This window comes from Barbus barbus (assembly GCF_936440315.1).
Source record: "Barbus barbus genome assembly, chromosome: 3".
Classification (NCBI taxonomy): Eukaryota; Metazoa; Chordata; class Actinopteri; order Cypriniformes; family Cyprinidae; genus Barbus; species Barbus barbus.
Window position 1 is genome coordinate 32287751 of NC_136731.1, and position 25067 is coordinate 32312817.

General features: G+C 37.6%; 1 protein-coding gene across 4 annotated transcripts; it reads right to left on the reverse strand.

Annotated features, from left to right (window-relative positions):
* Positions 1-1178: 1178 nt before the first annotated feature.
* On the reverse strand, positions 1179-25058 carry gtpbp1 (GTP binding protein 1). Of its 4 annotated transcripts, none has more exons than XM_079388110.1 (13): positions 24572-25058; positions 9782-9893; positions 9523-9703; positions 6318-6666; positions 5788-5911; positions 5573-5687; positions 5341-5485; positions 5082-5264; positions 4394-4529; positions 4125-4303; positions 3863-4027; positions 3521-3559; positions 1179-2360 (listed from the first exon to the last, which is right to left on the reverse strand). In XM_079388110.1, the coding sequence occupies exons 1-13, from the start codon at positions 24758-24760 to the stop codon at positions 2262-2264; spliced, it is 2016 nt and encodes a 671-aa protein (XP_079244236.1). In that variant the 5' UTR covers positions 24761-25058; the 3' UTR covers positions 1179-2261. The 4 variants fall into 4 exon arrangements, with proteins under 4 accessions (XP_079244236.1, XP_079244239.1, XP_079244237.1 ...); XM_079388112.1 differs by having other exon boundaries at positions 1185-2360; positions 3863-3973; positions 24572-25014; XM_079388113.1 differs by lacking the exon at positions 3521-3559 and having other exon boundaries at positions 3863-3973; positions 24572-25031.
* Between the last annotated feature and the right edge of the window lie 9 nt (positions 25059-25067).

Genomic DNA, 25067 nt, shown 5'->3' on the forward strand with positions numbered 1-25067 from the left:
GCATCTTTTAAAAAGTATTCAAAGCCTTTATTCAACTGGCTATTTCATCATTAAAAAATTAATCATGTTCATGATCAATGTGTTTCAGACATAAATGCCTTCCTGCTACCTACAAACTCAAGAAAAAAGTTTAACTAGACGCCTGCATGTATGAACTGACAAAAATGATTATTGTCAATAAAAACCATTCCTGGCCTACAATAAAGAAAGACACTACTAGATGGCACAACCTTGAAAAGGGATTATTTATATATATTAAAAAAAAATGTTGGGCATAGGCTTGGTTCTACCCACTGTGGTTGGCTGAATGGGTTAAGGTTAGAAGGGATACATGTGGCGCTACTGGGCATGCGCACATCAATACAGCGTAATTTTTGTCACACTACAAGTACTTTTTTTTTTATTCTTGTAAGGGGTAGGTTTAGGGTTGGAGTAGGTGTAAACGTTAATAAAACACAATCTAATAGGTAGAAAATTATTAAAATAATTTCATTGTTCATTTCCTGTCGGAGCTGTATCCCTTCTAGTCACAACCGTCTGAATGATAGCATGCAGTCTATTGGAAGAAAGGACTGATTTTAAAGGGATAGTTCTGTCATTTACTCACCTTCAGGTTATTCCAGTTTAAGTTTCTTTTTTCTATTGAACACAAAAGACGATATTTAAAAATATATATATGGGTAATCAAACAGTTCTCAGTCACTCACAGTACGAAAAAAAATACTATGGAAGTCAATGGGGTCCCCAGCGTTTTTTTCAAAATATATTTTGTGTTCAAATGAAGAAATACACATATAGGGTTGAAACAACTTGAGTAAATGATTACAGGATTTTCATTTTTGGGTGGACTATTCCTTTAGCAGACTGCTTTTCAAACCCTGGCTATGGCCATTCTCATGAGAAAAAAGACTGAAGGACTGAGATACAGTTTTTAAATGAAACGAAGTATTCACAGTAACATTCATAAAACTGATTTTATAAAATAGGGTGAATTTTCAGTTCATGTCAACTAAACTAAACGATTCATTGTCTCGGAATGTAAATTTAAAATGCTAGACATCAGTCATGATATACAACAGAGGTCCCTGCTCCAGCTTTAATTCAACAATGGGGTATTTGGTCTAACAAAGGTTGAAGACCCCTGGACTAGATAGCCAAACAAGAAATCACACACTGCTGATATTGTGAACACCAGTTTATTTGAATATTGGTAGAGGAAATTGAGTTTCACAGGTAAACGCAGAGAATGGTCCGGGTATCATAATACTAAAGCTTAATAAACAGTAAAACCATCAGAAAGAAATTACAGCAAGTGTTCTGAAGGCCTATTGATCAAAGCTGGAAAAAAAGATTACAACTTTTTTTTTTTTTTTCTTAAGAACACCTGGCACCGGTTTGTACGATTTCCCGATCATGAACTATTATACACATTTTATAACCTTAAGATCTACATACTGTTCTTCGCCCCTTACTCTGTGTATATTTCACTGGGTAGTCTGAAGTATCTTATTTGATAATTGAGTATGTTCCCTGAACCTGAGCCAAATCTGTCAGGCCTGAAAACACTCAAGTGTTTTGCTCAGCTTGACCAAGGATTTGAGGAAGTGTAAATAAACTGTAATATGAGGTAATTAGCAATGAGTGCGATTAGATTTCAAAGCGTGTTTAATTGCCAATTCGCATTTCACACTAAACTAGCTGCCAGCAAACTCTGCAGTCAGTGTCTTCAGACCCCAATTAATTCAGGTCATAACACCCACCGAAAACATCTGGAATCCATCCAGTTCTCATCGTTATGGTCCACAATAACAATGCTAATTCAAATTAAACAATTGTGACAAGTCTTGTTAATATTCCCTTAAAAACAGTTAGCTACATAATGAACAGTTCAGCCTCCAGAGCTTTACATCATTTCCAATGGGATTATTCTAAAAATGTGATAAGAATGACAGTCATAGAGCAAGTACATGATGTCATGTTCAGCAAGAAGGAACAGACTTCAAACCTGAAGTCCTCCTTAATTTGACATTTACAGCCAAAACAGAACCACTATGCAGTATGTGTCCTATAGTCTCAAAATCTACGGTATATACAGTCTACGAACACACGCACGTCTTATAATAAATTAAAATTCACAAAACAATGTGCATGTTGGTTCTGTGAACTCTTAAGCCTGGTCATCAAAGTGGTCTGGTCCGTGTGGGCAGGTGAAAGGCGAGAGTAAAACATGGAGGGTGAACTGGACTCTTGAAAGGGGGAGTTTAGCAGCCCCCGACCGCACCAGCGAGGGTCACTGTGGAGTTGCTTTGAGGTTTGCCTTTGTGCCGCTGACCTCCTCGTCTTCTGCCTCCAGACTTTGGCTTCAAGAAGTAAGGAGAAAGGAAGTTATAAGATGATTGTTGACTTCGAAAACTTTACACTTGATCCTGCTATGGCAACATCTACCACTTCTACTGCAGCAGTATAAAATACATAATACTATAAATATATAATAAGCAGCAAGAGATAATTACACTAAGTGCATGTAGTTTACAGGAGTTAATACCGTTAATGAAACCTAAAACCATGAACTGAAATTAAATAAATAAATATATATATATATTTTATTACAGCTAGTTGGTAAGGCAACATTTCTCTTTTTCATTTCAGTTTAAATTGAAGTACTAAAAAGAACTAAAAAGTTAAAAACTATAGTACTAACTACTTTTTTTAAAAATCATAAAAAAAAATTAATGTAAAAAACTGAAGATAAAAAGTAAAATTCAAAAAAAAAAAAAAAAAAAAAAAAAAAAAAAAAAAACTTTCATACTAAAGTAATGGTAGTTCTTTATTAATAAATATTTATTTGATTGTTGATTGACAAAGATTTGTTTTTCAAATATAACCATGCATTTAAATTTATGCAGCTATAAAAAAAAAAAAAAAAAAAAAAAATTACAAAGATTTGAATTTTGTTCATTTGAATTCTAGATGGATCAATTTAAAATAATTTAAATGTTTCAACTTTTGAGATGGTATTCAGAAATTGATTCAAAATTATGTCAGCCAAATTTCTCTTAAATTTAAAAATATAACTTCACCTCAAAAAAAAAAAAAAAAAAAAAAAAAGTAAAAAAAAAATATTGCAATTATTTTTGTAATGCAAATCTTTAAAATACCACACACAAACTTTAATATGTCACATGCAGAATTCAAAAACTAAAAAATATATATATATTTTGGTAAATATCTAAAATTAAAATCCAAATATTCATCCATGTCACCATCAACCAAACAGATCACTGTAACATTGCCCAAGAGAATTAGAACCATCACACAAAATACTACAGTGTTCATTATCTTGTGTACTGAGACAACTCCCAAAGCCTCACTCATTTCCATGCCACAGTATAATTTGGGTAAAAGATGCATCATGCATTGTGCTTTCAGGATGTTGAGACTCTATAAACAGCACAGGTCCTGTGAGGGGGTAATTAGCAGTCTTGGGAATGAGTGAGTCACTTGCGGTCCCTTGTTTTACCTTGTTCTCTTTGTTTTGAGGATCTTCCTCCATTTCTGTCTGAAGCAGTAAGAAGTGTGAAACAAAAAGGTAAACGAAAGCAAAAAGAGCAATTTATGAGAAATAAAGAGGGATGAAATGAAAGCACAACAGAAGAGCACGATGTAGGTGAAGCAAAGTAAATATTTCATGTGAGAATCGAAAGGAAGATTAAAACGTGGATTTAAGGGAAAAAAGTGATAGAAAGCTATTAGACCAGACAGATCTGACAAAACACAGCAGGAAGACAAATTGCCAATACTCATAAATCTGAACATAACACATCTTATATTTAGTATTCTTCCCCTCGTCTGTTGTTATTACCTGTTGTGGTAGATTTTGCTGAGCGGCTGGCGATCCTGTGCTAGCGCTCTCCTCATTGGACGGGGCCACTCCATCCTCTCTTCTAGCCGGGGCTTTCTTTGTTGACTGCATCTTGATTTGTGGAGGTTTAGAGTTTGATGGTTGGTTATTAGTTGACAGAAGCAACTACAAGTCAAAAGAATAAAAACGATCAACTGCTAGCTGGAAAATACTGAAACACTTGCATGCATTCAGTTGTAAGCTACACCCCCATAAAGCTGACCTTCGTGATGGTGCCCACAGCTTTAGTTCTTCCCTCTCTGAACACGAGCCTCTGGTCTATGTGCAGGTACTCTGGAGTTTTAATGAAGCGAAAGTGTACGGTAGCTTTGTCTCCTGTGCGTAAGCAGTCGCTGGTCATAGAGAGGATTGTGGCGGTTTGCCTGATGCTACCGCAGTGCACTGTGGGAAGGAAGAGACAAGTGAGAGAAATGGTTCGAAACAAATCTCACATATTTGCATTTAAGAGCGTGCAAGTGCATGTTATCTCACCCATTGCTTGATATCTAGGCGAGATGGTCGTCGGGTGATGTAAAACTAGTATCTCAGCCTCAAACTCCCAGTATGCCTGCGGGTTTAATCGTGGTGACACCATGACCATGCCCTTCCTTATTGAGGAGCGCTTGATCTGAAGGAGAGAGAAATGAGGAGGAATGTTGTAATGAACAGTAAAAATGTTTCCCACAGACTTGCACTCTATTTGTGGCGGCATATATATGCAAATTCATTATCTGCCAGCAGGAGGCGCATTTAGAAATAGAGGTTTCCCCAGTAGTGGCTGTACACAAAGCAGCGCTCCGCTCACAAACGCTGCTTTATCAGACATTACATGCAAGATTAAATAAAAATGACATCTAAAATTTTCTGAAGACAGTCAGAAATACAGCGATATAAAAACACCCGCACCGGGTTTCGATTTTGAAACTTGCAGTGCTCATGTTTATTCAACAAAGTCAAAGCCTTTTGGAAAATCCATTTGTGACTGTCAGTTTTGATATTGTGGCAGGCCACCACAAATAAATAAATTTATGGGAAACAAGATATGAGATCCTATTGAATTGAGGTGCTGTCAAACGATTATTTGCATACAGAAGTTTTTATTTGCATAATATATATGCATGTTCAGTGTGTGTATAATATAAAAAAAAATTCCATTTAGTTTAGAACCCACACCACATACCTTTTTCAGCGCAAAAGAGGCCGTCTGTCCACCACGGACCTCTTTCACAGGCATCCTCTTGCGGTGAATGGATTTGACAGTGATGGGGAGGAAAGCTCCCAAAGGGTCTGGTCCAAGAAGTAAAATGTCATTGAGTCGAATCAGCCCTCGTAACGTGGTCCCAGACACTACTGTTCCTACACCCTGGCCAAAAAAAAATTGGACTGTTGACAGAGGGGACACATATAAATACGTAAACTGAGACAGAGAGCGTGCTTACCGGTACTGAATAGGTGTCGTCTATCTGGAACTCGGCAGGCTCGTGGTCTTTGAATGAGCTTCTGGAGGAGAGCAGGTTCAGGAACATCTTCAGCAGGTCCATGTTTTCTCCTGTGACGTTAGAGATCTGGAAGATGGGACATATTCTACAAAACAAACAAATATACGTGAGTCTGGAGAATAATTGGGTTAAAAGTCAGCGATAAACAAAAACGTGTATTGTGGGGCATCACCTCTCAGAACTGAAATTGGATGCTGTGACAATGACATCATCTTTGTTCTGGACTAGGACAGGGATCTTTCTGCATCCTGGAGACTTTAATATCTTCTGCAGGAGCTTCAAGGTCTCTGAAAAGACAGTGTTACATATTAGTGTTCATTAGTATGGAGGTACCTACAGCTTTCCATAGTTTACAGTCAATGAAGCAATGGTGTTATTATGGTTCACCTTGAAGAATATTAGCTGGACACATGTCAATCTTGGTAACCACCACAAAGACAGGAACATTGAGAGCCAATGCCAAACCCAGGTGCTCTTTGGTCATGCCAACAATTCCTGCATTACTTCCAATCTGTGCAAGACAGAGAAATGGAGTACATTTAAAGATTTCAACCATCATTAGAGCACTCTGTTCCACTTTGGCAGCACTTTTGTCTCTCATAAATGTGCTCCCAACATGAAGTTAGGTCCACAATTATGCCACATTTTATCCCAAATTCACATGTGAAGGAAATGTCTATATAAATGTATTTTAATCAGAACTAAAAATGTTTTGTTTTTAAAGGTAATGAAACAAATTAAAATGGACTGTTTTAACCAGGATTTGTTGTGCTTGTTAGAGTATTTATAGTCATTTCTCATGTGGCTCATTCATACTCGTATTTGATTAGGATGCTGCCATTGAAGGAGACAAAGCTGCCTATGAAGTATCAAGGCAGCTCACTAGATTTTGAAACTGAACTTTTCCCCTTCCTTACCATCAGCATGCAGAAATCAGGCAGATGGCCGGTCATTCCAAACACAGTAGTCTTCAAATACTTCTCATGGCCAGCAAGGTCAATAAAGGTAATGACTTTAGAAGACTTCTCGCAGATCTTGGTCCAATCTAGGCTGCCTCCGTGACTGTCAGGTTTGTTGACTACCTGGCCTTCTTGATCAAATCCCAGGATGTCATTGCCCACGCTGCTGGTGCGGCCACTCTCCATTTCATGCTTGTGCCTGAAGAGCTTCTGTCGTGCAAAGCCACGTCCATTATCCAGCTCTCCATGAGTCAGCACACCCAGCAGAGTGCTCTTACCGGCGTCCACATTCCCCACTACAGCCACCCTGAGGAAAACACCATCATGACTTTGAGTTAGTAATGCAAAATGGCTATAGTCAAAAAGGTAAAAGATTCTTAGAACTTGGAAGACATATTAAAGATGCCCCTTTAATATAATAGAGCATGAATCATCGATATGCTACACTACTGTTCAAAAGTTTGGGGTTGCTAAGTTTTTAACATGTTTTTGAAAGACGTGTCTTATAGGGTTGTGACACTGAGGAAATTTTCCCACCAGTTAATCATTGTGTGACAACACCAGTAATACCGGTATCACTGGGGCCGTGTGTTCGTTGGAGTTTTCCCTCTTTTCCTCCCTTTCCTTCGCTTTTAAATATCTTATAAATCCCTCTGCGCATTTTACATTCACTTTCAAATTAGCCGCAATTTCGCATTAAATGCTTGGACAACAACAAAACAGTACAATGACAAACTCACCATGAATGAAACAGAACTTTTAACAACAAAACAAATAAAAAAAAAAAAAAAAAAAAATGATTTCCAAACAGGCGCTTTAGAATTTCGTTTTGAAACCAAATCTTCTTCCATCATCTTGTCTGCCTCTCCTCGCTTATTGTCAGTCAGCTTGACTCACTTTCTTCATGTGATAAATGAAATCCTGCTGCTGATCGGTGATGTGACTGTCGTTTGCCATGCTGCATTGAGCGGCCACGTTCAGTTTTTAACTGTAGTGTCTGTTCTCTGCGGCGGCACGTAAGAGACGTAACCTGTGATGCGGCTTAACACCAGTAACACCATCAACTCAGTCTATCACAGAAAGCCTAGTCTTTTATGATCAACAAGGCTGCGTTTATTTGATCAAAACAATTATTTACAACTTATTTGAATATATCTTTAAATTTAATTTATTATTGTCATGGCAAAGCAGTCATTACTCCAGTCTTCAGTGTCACAATCCTTCAGAAATCATTCGAATATGCTGATTTGCTGCTCAAGAATCATTTCTTATTATCATCAATGCTGAAAACACTTATGCTGCTTAAAGGTCCCATGACATGCTGTTTTTTGGATGCTTTTATATAGGCCTAAGTGGTCCCTAGTACTGTATCTGGAGTCTCGTTCCCGAAATTCAGCCTTGGTGCAGAATTTCAGCCACTATGAGCCAGTCCCACAATGATCTTTCCTTAGGACGCGCCATTTCTGTGTCTGTAGCTTTAAATGCTAATGAGGAGGAGAGAGGCGGGGCAAGGTGGAGGGTGGGTGTGTGGCCTGCAGCTTGCGGCCACGGTACCATGCGCTAATGTTGACAGTGGATGTATCGCAATGGCTCGTAGACACGCAGTCCTTCAAGCTTTTCAGTTTGACCCAGAATCTGATGCGGATGGAGAAGCACCGGATGAAGAAGTTGCAACTCAGCGGCTACAGCAGGACGTCTCCGAATGGTTAGTTTAAAATATTGTGTCTGGATCCGGTCAGTGTTTCCCACACATAGACTTTACCTGGGCGGGCCGCAACAATATCCTCCGCCCGCTGCCATTAGCTCCCGCGTCTCACACACCCACGAGCGCGACTTTAGAACAATATTTAGAAACTTTCAGACCCTTTAGGCAGCCTTTTTCCCATAACGGGTACATACTAACAAACCTAGCGACTTTTAAAAAAAAATAAATAAATAAAAAAAACAAAAAAAAACAACCTTAGCTATGATTCAGTTGGAAGATGTCTCCAGTACTGCCCCGCGAGCGTGAGGTCTGACTCTCCCGGCGCAGTGTCGCCTCTCGGCGTCTGTTCTGAGCAGCAAGCGGCAGAGAAGCAGCGCTTTCAGTTTGCCTTAAAGCAGCAGACTCATCAATAAATCATTTACAAAACAGCGTTTACAAGCACTTGTCGCTTACTGACAGTTTGAACTTTTAAATATGAACATAATTTGTCTGTTAATATGCGCAGTTTATTACTCAGACGCAAAACAGTAATATAGCCAAAACCACTGCATATAGTCGCTTTTTAGTGTAAGTTAGATGTATATTGATTTTATCAGACGATGTTGCGATAATATATCAGGATTTAAGGAGTAAAGTGAGAATGATTCAGGGTTAACATGTATTTATGGGTCGTGTTTACTATTTATACTTGTTTTATGTATGAGAACAGAAAATATGTAAATGTGAACAGCTTTATTGGGCATTCAGTTGTATTACAGTATGTGACAGTTCATAGAGTAGAACAGATCAGAAGTGCCAAAAAACAATGCTTTGCTCGTTTGCAAGCCGTGATGTCTCTTACTCTCCTCGCACGGTCATAGCTCATTTTCTCATGGACGGGCAAAGCAGAGAAAGGGGAGGTAAGGTTTCCCCGTATGACGACATAAAGGGAAGATTCCAGATCGGGCCATCTGAGCTTTCATTTTCTCAAAGGCGAAGCAGGATACTCAGGGCTCGGTTTACACCTATCGCCATTTCTAGCCACTGGGGGACCATAGACAGGCTAAGGGAACTAATATTAATGTTAAAAAACCTCAAAGTGAAATTTTCAACCTTTAATATTGTGAAAACTGTGATAAAATTCCTTAATGAATAGAAAGTTCAAAAGAACTACATTTATTTGAAATGGAAATCTTCAGTAACATTATAAATGTGTTTGCGGTCCCGTTATATCAATTTAATGTCTCCTTCCTAAATACAAGTTATCATTAATTTTTGAAAGGTTGTGTATATTCTTGTTCTTTTGGATTAACTTTTCTTGATCTTTTGCATTGTCAGCATTCATTGTATGGAAAATAGAAGCCTGGACATTCGCCTAAACACCTCATTTTATGTTCCACAAAAAAAAGAAAAAGTATATGATGTTTGACCAAGTGTGTATTTTGGTTAAACTGAACTGTCACTTTTCTCATCACTCACCTAACCTCCAGGAAGTCAGCTTCTCCCACTCGACGGCGAATAAGGCAATCTCTGACCTGGCCACCAGCTTCGGCACGCTCTCTCAACAGGATGAGGTCTGCCTCGATCTGCTCACACATGGACCTTACTGTGGCCACAGACGCCTGCATATCACTCTCATTCAAACCATAGTCTCCTCCATCTGAAAGAGTGTGAGAGACAAGCAGGTGGGTATTCTTAAAAAATAAAAAGAGTCAAGTCTCTCATCTCAGTTTCTCACCTGAGCCCACCCCCAAAACATAGATGGTCTCCCCACAGCCCTCGTCCATTCTCTCACGCAGCTGCCGTAGTAGTGAGTCATACTGTTCCCCATTGGGACTGACCAGGGCTAGCTATGATACACAACAGAAAAGAATCTTATTAAACACAGAACGACTGTGGAACAACATTCCATCTGTTTGTTTTATTACAGTCATAAATGCAGTACAAAGGCTCAGTCTAACTCAACACCAGTGTAAATAGAACAAAGTCATCAATGGACTTGAATAACAGAGCTGCCTGGCTTTACTGCGCGTTTCATCAGTTGTTATGAGGAGTAATGTTACACAAGCCAAAGTAACGAAGATTCATGCAAAACATAGTACTCAGCTCCAGCCATACAAAAACAGATCCTCCCCTCAGTCTGAAACTGTCTGATGAATGATAAGGCAGCAGCTGCCACAGCAGAAAACATGAAGAGTTATCTGCCCTGGTTCCCACATTCATCAAAGTTGAGCACTGGTGGATATGTAGACCTAAACTAGTTTATGAATAGCTGACGTGTCAAACTGGGTCGTGTGGCGACATGCTATACATCTTCTAAAACTATTTAAGACAACATTTTTCTAATTCTTGTTTATATATAATGCATGTACTTATAGTACCTCATAATAACTGAAAGACTACATGGAATATTTGTAATTATGTACTATTAGGAAGTAGGTACTAGTACTTATTTCCTAGCTATTAGTAACCATGCCAATAATTATTAATACACACAAACGCATACAAAGATATTATATGGTAATATTTTTCATCTCACTAATCATTTATCATGCATCATGATTAGAGTTCAGAAGAGATTGTGACAGAGTTCAATTAAAAATCTAAAACAAGGAAAACTGTAATATATACTTCTAACTATTTTAATAGCTGCTAGTAACTAAGAAATAAGCACCAGAACTAATAAATAGTAATTATTAAAACTGGAACAGGTGCCAAAAACAATCAAATTCATACTATTTTTAATAAATGGTGGATGTGTGAAATACAGAACCTAAATTTGTTGTTCAAAATCTATAATTACATACACTGAAAAAAAAAAAGAGATTCATTGAATTTACTCGTTTTTTTTAAGGTAAGTGAAGTGAAGGTAAGTGAAGTGAAGTGAAAATTCGTGTTCTGCCCGAGACTCAAACCCACAATCTTTGGATTACGAGTCCGACTCTCTAACCATTAGGCCACGACTTCCCCAAGGACGTTCCCTGACCGGTAAGTGGTTGCAATCCATTTATTTTAGCTACACACGACTAACCTTCAACAAAATTTGTTTATTTAAATGTAGCTAAAATAAATTGACTGCAACCACTTACCTTAAATTTACCGCGGTCAAGCCAGCCTCCACTTTCAAAAACACGGTCATTCTAGCCGCCACGTTATTTTGTGGTGCGCGCATATACTAGGCGTTGCGGTAATACCGAGTAAAACTCAGATCAGAGGAAAAGCATATCTCCTTGTTTCCACACACCACTCCAAATATCATATTCTATAACTCTAAAAAGGAAACTCCCTGTTTCCACAGACCAGTTTCAATTCAGATCAATAGTCCACTACCCCAGGGGGGCACTCAACCAGTTTCAAGACGATCTGATTTTGCATTACAAAATAAAAGCCCTCCAAAAACTCATATGACCAATTTTGTCTTTGATTTTAGATGGCTCTAAAAAGGAAACTCCCTGTTTCCACAGACCAGTTTCAATTCAGATTAATAGCCCACTACCCCAGGGTATCACTCAACCAGTTTCAAAAAGATCTGATGTTGCATTACATAATAAGAGCCCTCCAAAAACTCATATTCTACCTGTTCTGCCTGTGATTTTGGATAACTCTAAAAAGGAAACTCCCTGTTTCCACAGACCAGTTTCAATTCAGATTAATAGTCCACTACCCCAGGGTGGCACTCAACCAATTTCAAGACGATCTGATGTTGCATTACATAATAAGAGCCCTCCAAAACTCATATTCTACCTGTTCTGCCTGTGATTTTGGATAACTCTAAAAAGGAAACTCCCTGTTTCCACAGACCAGTTCCAATTCAGATTAATAGTCCACTACCCCAGGGTGGCACTCAACCAGTTTCAAGACGATCTGATGTTGCATTACATAATAAGAGCCCTCCAAAACTCATATTCTACCTGTTCTTCCTGTGATTTTGGATAACTCTAAAAAGGAAACTCCCTGTTTGCACAGACCAGTTCCAATTCAGATTAATAGTCCACTACCCCAGGGTGGCACTCAACCAGTTTCAAGACGATCTGATGTTGTATTACATAATAAGAGCCCTCCAAAACTCATATTCTACCTGTTCTGCCTGTGATTTTGGATAACTCTAAAAAGGAAACTCCCTGTTTGCACAGACCAGTTCCAATTCAGATTAATAGTTCACTACCCCAGGATGGCACTCAACCAGTTTCAAGACGATCTGATGTTGTATTACATAATAAGAGCCCTCCAAAACTCATATTCTACCTGTTCTGCCTGTGATTTTGGATAACTCTAAAAAGGAAACTCCCTGTTTCCACAGACCAGTTTCAATTCAGATAAATAGTCCACTACCCCAGGGTGGCACTCAACCAGTTTCAAGACGATCTGATGTTGCATTACATAATAAGAGCCCTCCAAAACTCATATTCTACCTGTTCTGCCTGTGATTTTGTATAACTCTAAAAAGGAAACTCCCTGTTTCCACAGACCAGTTCCAATTCAGATTAATAGTCCACTACCCCAGGATGGCACTCAACCAGTTTCAAGACGATCTGATGTTGCATTACATAATAAGAGCCCTCAAAAAACTCATATTCTACCTGTTCTGCCTGTGATTTTGGATAACTCTAAAAAGGAAACTCCCTGTTTCCACAGACCAGTTTTAATTCAGATGAATAGTCCACTACCCCAGGGTGGCACTCAACCAGTTTCAAGACGATCTGATCTTGCATTACTAAATAAAAGCCCTCCAAAATCTCATATATGACCAATTTTGTCTTCGATTTTAGATGGCTCTAAAAAGGAAATTCCCTGTTTACACAGACCAGTTTCAATTCAGATTAATAGTCCACTACCCCAGGATGGCACTCAACCAGTTTCAAGACGATCTGATGTTGCATTACATAATAAGAGCCCTCCAAAAACTCATATTCTACCTGTTCTGCCTGTGATTTTGGATAACTCTAAAAAGGAAACTCCCTGTTTCCACAGACCAGTTCCAATTCAGATTAATAGTCCACTACCCCAGGATGGCACTCAACCAGTTTCAAGACGATCTGATGTTGCATTACATAATAAGAGCCCTCAAAAAACTCATATTCTACCTGTTCTGCCTGTGATTTTGGATAACTCTAAAAAGGAAACTCCCTGTTTCCACAGACCAGTTTTAATTCAGATTAATAGTCCACTACCCCAGGGTGGCACTCAACCAGTTTCAAGACGATCTGATCTTGCATTACTAAATAAAAGCCCTCCAAAATCTCATATATGACCAATTTTGTCTTCGATTTTAGATGGCTCTAAAAAGGAAATTCCCTGTTTACACAGACCAGTTTCAATTCAGATTAATAGTCCACTACCCCAGGGTGGCACTCAACCAATTTCAAGACGATCTGATGTTGCATTACATAATAAGAGCCCTCCAAAAACTCATATTCTACCTGTTCTGCCTATGATTTTGGATAACTCTGAAAAGGAAACTCCCTGTTTCCACAGACCAGTTCCAATTCAGATTAATTGTCCACTACCCCAGGATGGCACTCAACCAGTTTCAAGACGATCTGATGTTGCATTACATAATAAGAGCCCTCCAAAAACTCATATTCTACCTGTTCTGCCTGTGATTTTGTATAACTCTAAAAAGGAAACTCCCTGTTTCCACAAACCAGTTTCAATTCAGATAAATAGTCCACTACCCCAGGGTGGCACTCAACCAGTTTCAAGACGATCTGATCTTGCATTACAAAATAAAAGCCCTCCAAAAACTCATATATGACCAATCTTGTCTTTGATTTTAGATGGCTCTAAAAAGGAAATTCCCTGTTTCCACAGACCAGTTTCAATTCAGATTAATAGTCCACTACCCCAGGATGGCACTCAACCAGTTTCAAGACGATCTGATGTTGTATTACAAAATAAAAGCCCTCCAAAAACTCCTATATGACCAATTTTGTCTTTGATTTTGGATAACTCTATAAAGGAAACTCCCTGTTTCCACACACTAGTTTCAATTCAGATTAATAGTCCACTACCCCAGGGTATCACTCAACCAGTTTCAAAACGATCTGATGTTGCATTACAAAACAAAAGCCCTCCAAAACTCATATTCTACCTGTTCTGCCTGTGATTTTGGATAACTCTGAAAAGGAAACTCCCTGTTTCCACAGACCAGTTTCAATTCAGATTAATAGTCCACTACCCCAGGGTGGCACTCAACCAGTTTCAAGACGATCTGATGTTGCATTACAAAATAAAAGCCCTCGAAAAACTCATATATGACCAATCTTGTCTTTGATTTTAGATGGCTCTAAAAAGGAAACTCCCTGTTTCCACAGACCAGTTTCAATTCAGGTTAATAGTCCACTACCCCAGGGTGGTAGTCAACCAGTTTCAAGATGATCTGATGTTGCATTACATAATAAGAGCCCTACAAAAACTCATATTCTACCTGTTCAATACTTGGTCGGGGCTCCTTCAGCATCAGTGAGGTGTGGCATGGAAGTGATCAGTCTGTTCCTGCTGAGGCACTATTGAACCTTCAGCTCAGATTGACAGTTTCTCATCTTTCTCTTGAAAATATCCCGTAGATTCCATATGGGTTTCAGGTCAGGCATGTTGGCTGGCCAATCAAGCACAGTAATATCATGGTCAGCAAAGCATGTTTAATTTTTTAAACATTATGAAATATTACTAGAAATATATTTTTGATCTAGTTATTATTTAGATTATACGTTGCAAACTTTATCTGCATTGTTCCTAATGTAAGTTACTCCCACAATTAATCACATACAGTGACTACCTAAAAATAAGAAAGCCAGGCGATGAAAAAGGGGACTGGGTGGACATTGAATGGACAGGTGGAGTCCTGACCCATCCAATACAGCAAGATAGCTGTAGCTGTGGGGTAATTGTCGTCATGTTATTGCTCATACTTGTATCATGTCATTTAAATCCATGTCTTCTAACTCTTTTTAACTGACTTGTACAGCCCTAAATGAGTAAATAATTATTATTTTGTTAATGTAGTTGTGGTTAATGCATTGGTACTGCTGCCCTATGCATGAGTCTGGTACAGATATAGATGGTAGTATGATGATAAATGTCTGTTTGTTTAGATGGCAAGAGCAGTGATGAAGACCTTTCCAGCTGTTCCAGAAATAAGTTTTGGTACAGCGAAAAAAGAAATGGCAAATGAGCGGAGAACAATGGCTCTGCAGATACTTAAAGCATCAGGTTTGTAAGGAAAGTGTTTGTGTGTAGTGTGTAGTAATACGAACCAAAAAATATATACCAAATTTAATATTGGTAACAGTTTAGTTTTGGGATAAATTCTCCCTACTAACTAGTTGTTTATAGCATACATATTACTAGCATATAGCTGTTTATTATTACTTATAGAGCACACGGTAATGTTTATTATGCATATGATCCATTAATCCTACACCATACCTAAAATTAACAACTATTAGAAAAAGTGATGAAGACGTCGAAGGTCTTGATGAAAAAAATAATTTTATTACAGCGTAGCAGTGACAAAGTACAAATAACAGCGTAGTCTAAATGAACCCCGAACATCCTATATTAAAACATTGTAAACTGTATTACGTTCATCTTCCTGCTCAACATGTAAATTAAGTTTACTTTTAAATGTAAATTGCGGATAACAATGCAAGTTATAGCCTTCTGTTCCCTCAACTTTGGTAGACTTTCAAGTTTGGATGATAAGCTTAAACAGAATCCCTATCAGTTGTTTCATGTACCATTTTTGGTCAGCAGATGGTTCTTGATGGCCTACTGTTGCTCCCACGCTATAAGTGAAGAATTATCACTCCGGAGATACTATTTACATATTATTTGGATCGGGAATAACTATCTCTAGGATAATTAAGCTCTTTGTAGGTGTTACGATGCTGTGCGGAACAAAGAGCGCACGACGAGCATAGACAATAGTCCTTCTTTTAATCAGGATTCCAGGAGCAGATACAAACAGGGGAGTGCACACACATCAATAATAGCAACAATAACCGACGGTCAGACTAACAAACACAGGAACTTATAAAGGGGCAGATAATTGGGGAGGACAGGTGAACACAATGACTAATCAAACTGAACTAGGTCAAAGGGGAAAACAGAAAACCCGACACGGAACAGTCACAGGGGAAAACAGAAAACCCGACATGTAACAGTAGGGACAGGAGAATAGTTTAATATAAAATTTGGAGTGGAAGCTGGGTTGAGGCAGACTATAATGTCTTACATCTATTAATAGTGAGAATTGTTTCACAAACTACAATGTGACTGAAATAACTTACTGATAAAGTAATAATTCATCCGAGCAGTGGCATTCTTCAGCAGTGTTTTTCTCAATGATTGCCATGCAACAGTGGTGCAGTATTACTGATGTAACCTGTAAGTGTGAGATCTGCAAAAACATAAAAGTAACAACCACACAGAAACACAGAGTGGTGTTTCAATGAAGAAGGGGATGCTTATGGACTGATTGAAGTCTTAAAAGTGTTACCCACATTGTACCACATGCATTGTCTTAAGGTCTAATTTAAATGCTGCTTTTAGTCACTACTTAAATATATAGATGTTTGCTGTTAATTGTTTGTTATAAAAAACAAAAAAAGGAATCAATGTCATTTTGGCTGTATTCTGAAATTATTGTAAGTTTGTTAAGTGAAAGTCGAAGTGGGAGTTTCCCCAACATAGCATTTAACAATATACAGCCTCTCTTGGTGTTATTAATTTATTGATATGTATGCTTATATTTTAGTGTTCAATTAAGCCACTAACTGTGCCATGTGCTCCATGGCAAAGCCAATTGGACCTGGGCCTCCTCTGACAAAATGGGTAAGGTTTTTGACTTAGTAACATCAGTAGTAGTGTTGAAAGCTGATTTGAAGATCAAAGCCATAAGTAACTAATAAACTGTGATGCGCAGTGTAAGAATTACAGAAACTCAGACACTTTGAACTCCTGAGATGGACAACACACACACACAGTGCATTAACATACAGACATCTGTCTCCACATCCCACTGAGAGAGAATACAAGAAAATGCCTCTCTCACATATGCATCAGTTCCTTTTCATCCCCTTCCTTCCCCCATCCTTCACTCACTCAGCTCACTCAGAATGATCAATAGAAGAATGTAATATTCTACATTAATGCAAGTGTTATTTACAGTCATGTTTGGTATCATTTGAATTGTCTCAGGGCGACTGGTACAATGGTCTCATTCTTGTAAGAAGTAAACTAAAAGGGAATACAGATCCTGAGAGTTCAGAGATATTTTGCATACTATAGAGGGTGGGTCAGTTCCCAGTGGTTTTCATGCAAATTACCTTCTGTCCCAAAAAGGTGCTAACTCGGCTTGATCAAAGCAAATCCAAATTGTTAGTTCCTGTCTCCAGTTTGGGGGATGTTTATTCTGGTCTGAAGTACTTAAGGAAATTTGGCAAAAGGATCAGGGCGATTCTGTAACCAGAAAGCCCGTAGTGTGGGTCTCAATGCTCACACTATGTATTTCTATAAAGTCAGGTATGCATCCTTTACTCGTAGAATTATCTTTGAGAATTCGATGTTTTGTATTGATATGATTTGATCTCTTTGAATTGCTGTGGAATTGACATAATACATACAATATTTACCTGACTGATAATAAATTGTTACATTTGACCTTATTCTGTTTTACTCTGTAATTATTGACTCTAGTAGATTACGTTGCATCCTTGTTAAAGACATGAGCAACCGAATGAACGAGTAAATATGAAGTCAAGAGTTAACTAGAATAATCAAATATCAGAATAATAAATTAGAAATGGACAAACAATCAATTTGTATTTCAAGTTAAATACGAGGTCAAGCTAAAATGGAGTCAGATTAAATGATAAAATGGAGTCAGATTAGAGTTTAATTTAAATTGAAGAACTTTGCACACTGGAAAGACCGAACACGCAGGAACCCTTCATCCACCACCGGAAACCTTCTTTGGGCCGGATGGGTGGAGCCTTACAGCAGTATTTATCACCACTCTGAAATTTTCACCTTCTCATTTTCCAGATCCAGTGTGAGAGCTGTGATGTGTGGTTCCATGAAGAATAAGCATGGCAGAAGAAGACCTGGAACAGGCCAGGGCAGCCGAGTGGAACTGCAGCTTGTGCTGTTAAATCCCTTTTTGAAGAAAAGCTTAAAAAATAATGTGCCTTTGTTATGTTTATTTATTTATTTAACATATAATCTGTAAATCAATCTGAAAATAATCTGTAAACAATAATTTCATTAAACATTTTTTCAATGTAAAAAACATCAAACTCTACCGAAATTGTGTATGTTAAAATCTGTGGCGATGTACTGTCAATCATAAGTGACACTGGCCTGTGGAAACGGAGTTTCCTTTTAAAGCTATCTAAATCTATAAACTAAACAGGTAATATATGAGCTTTTTATTTTGTCATTCAACATCAGATAGTCCTGAAATTGTGTGAGTAACACTCTTAAGAGTTGTACTGTCCACCTGAAATGAAAGTGGTCTGTAAAAACAAGAAGTCCACTTTTTAAACCAATCTGAACGAATAGTCAAAACAACATATATGTGAGTTTTAGAGGGCTTTTATTTTAAAATTGTACATCAGATAGTCCTGACATCAGCAACAGTCTGAGGTGCTGTACTGTCAATCTGAAGTGAAATTGTTATGTGAAAAGCTGAGTTTCCTTTTTATACCAATCTGAATTGATATTCAAAATATTTTATTAGTTTTTATTTTGAAATTTTGCAGCAAACAGTCCTGCCATTGTGTGTGTGGCAGTCAAATCACATACATGTACTATCAATATGAAGTAAAAGTGGTCACTGGAAACGCTGAAAAGCCAATTTGAATAGATAGCTTAAGCTGCATATATGTGAGTTTCTGTATTGCTTTTATTTAGAAATTATACAATAGACAATCCTGACATTCTGGGTGTGACACTCTGATGATGTAGGCTGTCCATCTAAAGTGAAAGTGGTCTGTCTAAACTAGGCATGTGACTTTTCAAATTTTCATGTTACGATAATTGCTAAATCTTTTACCACATTATAGGGTATTATCACAATAGTTATATTTAGTAGCAAAAAACTGTTACATAACTATTTTCTGATAGCAAAAAACCCTGAACATTTAAATACAATAAAGCAATACACAAATGTATAAAGTAAAAAATATTAAAGTGCAAAAGAATTATAAAGAACAATAGGTAACACTTTACAATATGGTCTTATTAGTTAACTTGAGTTATTGCATTAACATTAATAATGAGCAACAGATACATTTGTTACAGAAATTATTATTCTTTGTTTAAATTCAGAACATTTCATAGTACTATCAGCTTTATTAAAGGTGTTAAATGATATCTATATGGTAACTGACCAGGGTGATAGAATTGTATCAGTGCTTTTAGATCTTACTGCTGCATTTGATATGATCGATCATAATATTGTCATTGCCCGACTCAATTCCTATGTGGGCTTGACAGGAACTGTTTAAGGTTGGTTTAGTTCCTATTTAAAAGACTGGAGGATCTCAGTTCGACTACACACATGTCATCAGCTGCTAACCTCCCTGAGTCCCTTGGGGGGTCCCACAGGGATCAATACGTGCTCCAACACTTTTCTCTCTGTATATGCTCGCTATGGGCTCCATCTTTTGGAAGCACTGTGTCTCATTTCACTGTTACACTGATGCTACCCAGATTTATTTGCCACTTAAACGCTCTGATAACAACAACTTTGATACTTTGTTGGCTTGTATGAAGGATGTCAAAATCTGGATGTCATCAAATTTTCTCAACCTTCATGAAAAGAAAACAGAAATTATCATTCTGTGGTCTCCCTAGTAGCATTGCATTAAAATATCTCAGTAATCAATCTGTTACATCCCAAGCCAAAACCCTTGTTAAAAACTTTGGTGTTTTGCTTGACAGTAAGTTGAAATTTGATATTCATTGTCTCCTTCATCTCCATCTTCTGTCTAAAATCAAGCCTTACTTCTCATTTCAAGACTTTGAAAGAGTAATTCATGTTTTTATATCATCACGTTTAGATTTCTGTAATTCACTGTATTGTGTAATTGAGTCTCCAGTTGATCCAAAATACTTCAGCAATACTCTTAATGGGCCTACGTAAATTCACCCATATCACCCCTGTCCTAGCTTAGAACTGCTCCTAATTTACAGGTTTTTAAATCTCTACTCATTACGCATTACTTGTGCATTGCTTTCAACGTCGCTTTATGTTTCATGTCTGTTTTCGACTTGATGGCAATTATCGACTCTATTTCTTATATTTTGTAATATATATATATATATATATATATATATATATATATATATATATATATATATATATATATATATATATATATATATATATATATATATATATATATATATATATACACTGTATATATATAACTTTAATTAATATATAATATTATATATAATTTTTTTTTTCCCCATTTAACTAATTTCACAAAGCATGTTTTTTCATTGTGCATTCCAATTAATCTCAAACAAACTACAGTTGGGTTATTTTGATTAGGCAAAAAATTATATAACTAATAAATACAGCTAACTGCCACAATCAAACTTGATAACATAATAAAAAAAAAGTATCAAATGAATTTAATCCAAAAATATGAATAATTTGTAAGAACTAATTTTCACAGTATTTTTAAGTGCCTACGATAACAATATTGTGAATGTTCCTTCTTGTTATATATTACGTTAGTGAATACTGGCACATGTTGAGTGGAAACAGGGAGTTTACTATTTAATCTGAATTGTCAGACAAAAACGTTTTTGGAAGGATTACGGGTACAATCCATCTGATATGAAAGTGGTCTGTGGAAACAGGGAGTTTAATTTCTGTTGCAACCTGAACCAATAGACAAAACAGCATATTTTGATATGAAATGACATATCAGTTAAAACTGTTGGAGTCCACCCTGGGGTGGTGGACTATTAATCTGAATTAAAACTGGTCTGTGGAAACAGGGAGTTTCCTTTTTAGAGTTATCCAAAATCACAGGCAGAACAGGTAGAATATGAGTTTTGGAGGGCTCTTATTATGTAATGCAACATCAGATCGTCTTGAAATTGGTTGAGTGCCACCCTGGGGTAGTGGACTATTAATCTGAATTGGAACTGGTCTGTGGAAACAGGGAGTTTCCTTTTTAGAGTTATCCAAAATCACAGGCAGAACAGGTAGAATATGAGTTTTAGAGGGCTCTTATTATGTAATGCAACATCAGATCGTCTTGAAACTGGTTGAGTACCACCCTGGGGTAGTGGACTATTAATCTGAATTGAAACTGGTTTGTGGAAACAGGGAGTTTCCTTTTTAGAGTTATACAAAATCACAGGCAGAACAGGTAGAATATGAGTTTTGGAGGGCTCTTATTATGTAATGCAACATCAGATCGTCTTGAAATTGGTTGAGTGCCACCCTGGGGTAGTGGACTATTAATCTGAATTGAAACTGGTCTGTGGAAACAGGGAGTTTCCTTTTTAGAGTTATCCAAAATCACAGGCAGAACAGGTAGAATATGAGTTTTTTGAGGGCTCTTATTATGTAATGCAACATCAGATCTTCTTGAAACTGGTTGAGTGCCACCCTGGGGTAGTGGATTATTAATCTGAATTGAAACTGGTTTGTGGAAACAGGGAGTTTCCTTTTTAGAGCCATCTAAAATCAAAGACAAAATTGATCATATATGAGTTTTTGGAGGGCTCTTATTATGTAATGCAACATCAGATCGTCTTGAAACTGGTTGAGTGCCACCCTGGGGTAGTGGACTATTAATCTGAATTGAAACTGGTTTGTGGAAACAGGGAGTTTCCTTTTTAGAGTTATACAAAATCACAGGCAGAACAGGTAGAATATGAGTTTTTGGAGGGCTCTTATTATGTAATGCAACATCAGCTCGTCTTGAAACTGGTTGAGTGCCACCCTGGGGTAGTGGAGTATTGATCTGAATTGAAACTGGTCTGTGGAAACAGGGAGTTTCCTTTTTAGAGTTATCCAAAATCACAGGCAGAACAGGTAGAATATGAGTTTTGGAGGGCTCTTATTATGTAATACAACATCAGATCGTCTTGAAACTGGTTGAGTGCCATCCTGGGGTAGTGGACTATTAATCTGAATTGGAACTGGTCTGTGGAAACAGGGAGTTTCCTTTTTAGAGTTATCCAAAATCACAGGCAGAACAGGTAGAATATGAGTTTTAGAGGGCTCTTATTATGTAATGCAACATCAGATCGTCTTGAAACTGGTTGAGTGCCACCCTGGGGTAGTGGACTATTGATCAGAATTGAAACTGGTCTGTGGAAACAGGGAGTTTCCTTTTCAGAGTTATCCAAAATCATAGGCAGAACAGGTAGAATATGAGTTTTTTGAGGGCTCTTATTATGTAATGCAACATCAGATCTTCTTGAAACTGGTTGAGTGCCACCCTGGGGTAGTGGATTATTAATCTGAATTGAAACTGGTTTGTGGAAACAGGGAGTTTCCTTTTTAGAGCCATCTAAAATCAAAGACAAAATTGGTAATATATGAGTTTTTGGATGGGCTTTTATTTTGTAATGCAACATCAGATCGTCTTGAAACTGGTTGAGTACCACCCTGGGGTAGTGGACTATTAATCTGAATTGAAACTGGTTTGTGGAAACAGGAAGTTTCCTTTTTAGAGCCATCTAAAATCAAAGACAAAATTGATCATATATGAGTTTTTGGAGGGCTCTTATTATGTAATGCAACATCAGATCGTCTTGAAACTGGTTGAGTGCCACCCTGGGGTAGTGGACTATTAATCTGAATTGAAACTGGTTTGTGGAAACAGGGAGTTTCCTTTTTAGAGTTATCCAAAATCACAGGCAGAACAGGTAGAATATGAGTTTTAGAGGGCTCTTATTATGTAATGCAACATCAGATCGTCTTGAAACTGGTTGAGTGCCACCCTGGGGTAGTGGACTATTGATCAGAATTGAAACTGGTCTGTGGAAACAGGGAGTTTCCTTTTCAGAGTTATCCAAAATCATAGGCAGAACAGGTAGAATATGAGTTTTTGGAGGGCTCTTATTATGTAATGCAACATCAGATCGTCTTGAAATTGGTTGAGTGCCACCCTGGGGTAGTGGGCTATTAATCTGAATTGAAACTGGTCTGTGGAAACAGGGAGTTTCCTTTTTAGAGCCATCTAATTCAAAGACAAAATTGGTCATATGAGTTTTTAGAGGGCTTTTATTTTGTAATGCAAAATCAGATCGTCTTGAAACTGGTTGAGTGATACCCTGGGGTAGTGGACTATTGATCTGAATTGAAACTGGTCTGTGGAAACAGGGAGTTTCCTTTTTAGAGTTATAGAATATGATATTTGGAGTGGTGTGTGGAAACAAGGAGATATGCTTTTCCTCTGATCTGAGTTTTACTCGGTATTACCGCAACGCCTAGTATATGCGCGCAGCACAAAATAACGTGGCGGCTAGAATGACCGTGTTTTTGAAAGTGGAGGCTGGCTTGACCGCGGTTTAAATTTAGTAGCATTTTTTTCAGTGTAGTAGTTACTTGTATATAATAAATAGCAACCAATGATACTGAAATGAAGGCTAGTTCCTCACTTGTAAAAGAACCATTAAGACAGATACTAGCTTATTATTATGCTCACAGTGTTCAATATTCAGAGGTAATCTTGCCAGGTTGATTATTTTAGTAACAAAGCGATACTATTATAATTATTATTTGTATTTTCTCAATTGTTTGTCATTTTATTGTACGTTTTTGTCATTTGTATTAGTCTTAAATAATGTCTATTTATTTACCTTCGGCTTTAGATATTTTAGTACATCAAGTTAAACCAAATTATAAAAGAGAGATTATGCCTTGGCAACTAGTTTAAATATATATGATATTTTATTTCAGTTCACTTATTTCAAGGAAGAAAAATGTTGTCCATTGTTTACATGGTGTTAAAACTTTGGGACCATAAACAACAACAAAAAAAAGTTATCACTTTATAAAATGGACTTCCTCATTCTCTGCTCTATTTATCTCCTCCGTGTCTTCCTCCTTCTAAAGGGAAATCCCTCTGTGTTGCTCTGATATTTCATCAGGTATTGTGTTGTAAGGTTGTCATTCCTTCACAACTGAAAACTGTCCGTATTTCATTCATTGGAACGAATGCAGATTTGCAGTATATAATCTGCTTGCTTTGCAGCTAAACCCCCACACAGATGGATAAATCAGAAAGCCATATTTTAATACTGCACTACGACAGGTGCATATGATACAGACGATAAGACATTTGTTAAAAATATCGCTAAAGATAGCCGTGTTAGCTTAGGTTAGGTTTACAGATGCAAACACTCAATCTCAAAAAGAAAAGAAAATCAAGTAACATGATTAAAACTGCCAGTTCAAAATTCCAACGTGAAGTCACTTTACTAATAATATATATTTTTGTAAACGCATTAATTTACTACGACCAGGCTGACTCTGTTTGAGGCCTACCTTGCTGGAGAAGTCAATGCCGAGATCCACGGCCTCGCCGTTGAACATCTCCCCGTCCTCGAAGCACTCCGCCCCGTCATCCTCGCCGCATCCCCGCGCTGGAGCAAACATGCTAGCGGGGACTACAGACTCTGGTAACCCTATGGCTCCGGGATTAAAAACCGGATCTGTCGTCGTTGCTGATGCCATCTCTGGGGCAGCGGTTTTTAAAATCAAGCTAAAACAACTTTAAAACGATGCGGATTTTGGGGGGACAAGCTGATTCAGCACAAACACATTCAGACTGTAACGCCGCTCGCCACTAGACTAACCTGCCTCGTCGAGATAAACAAGTATCGCTACATATTACTGCTATCACAATAACATGCTAAACTGATAATAGAGCACACCAAAGTCTGACAATCTGTCAACGTGCACGTTTAAATGTGAAGTTTAAAAAATGTTAAGAAAATGAGTCCTCATGAATTATTGATCAGCGGTCCTGGCCAATCATCTT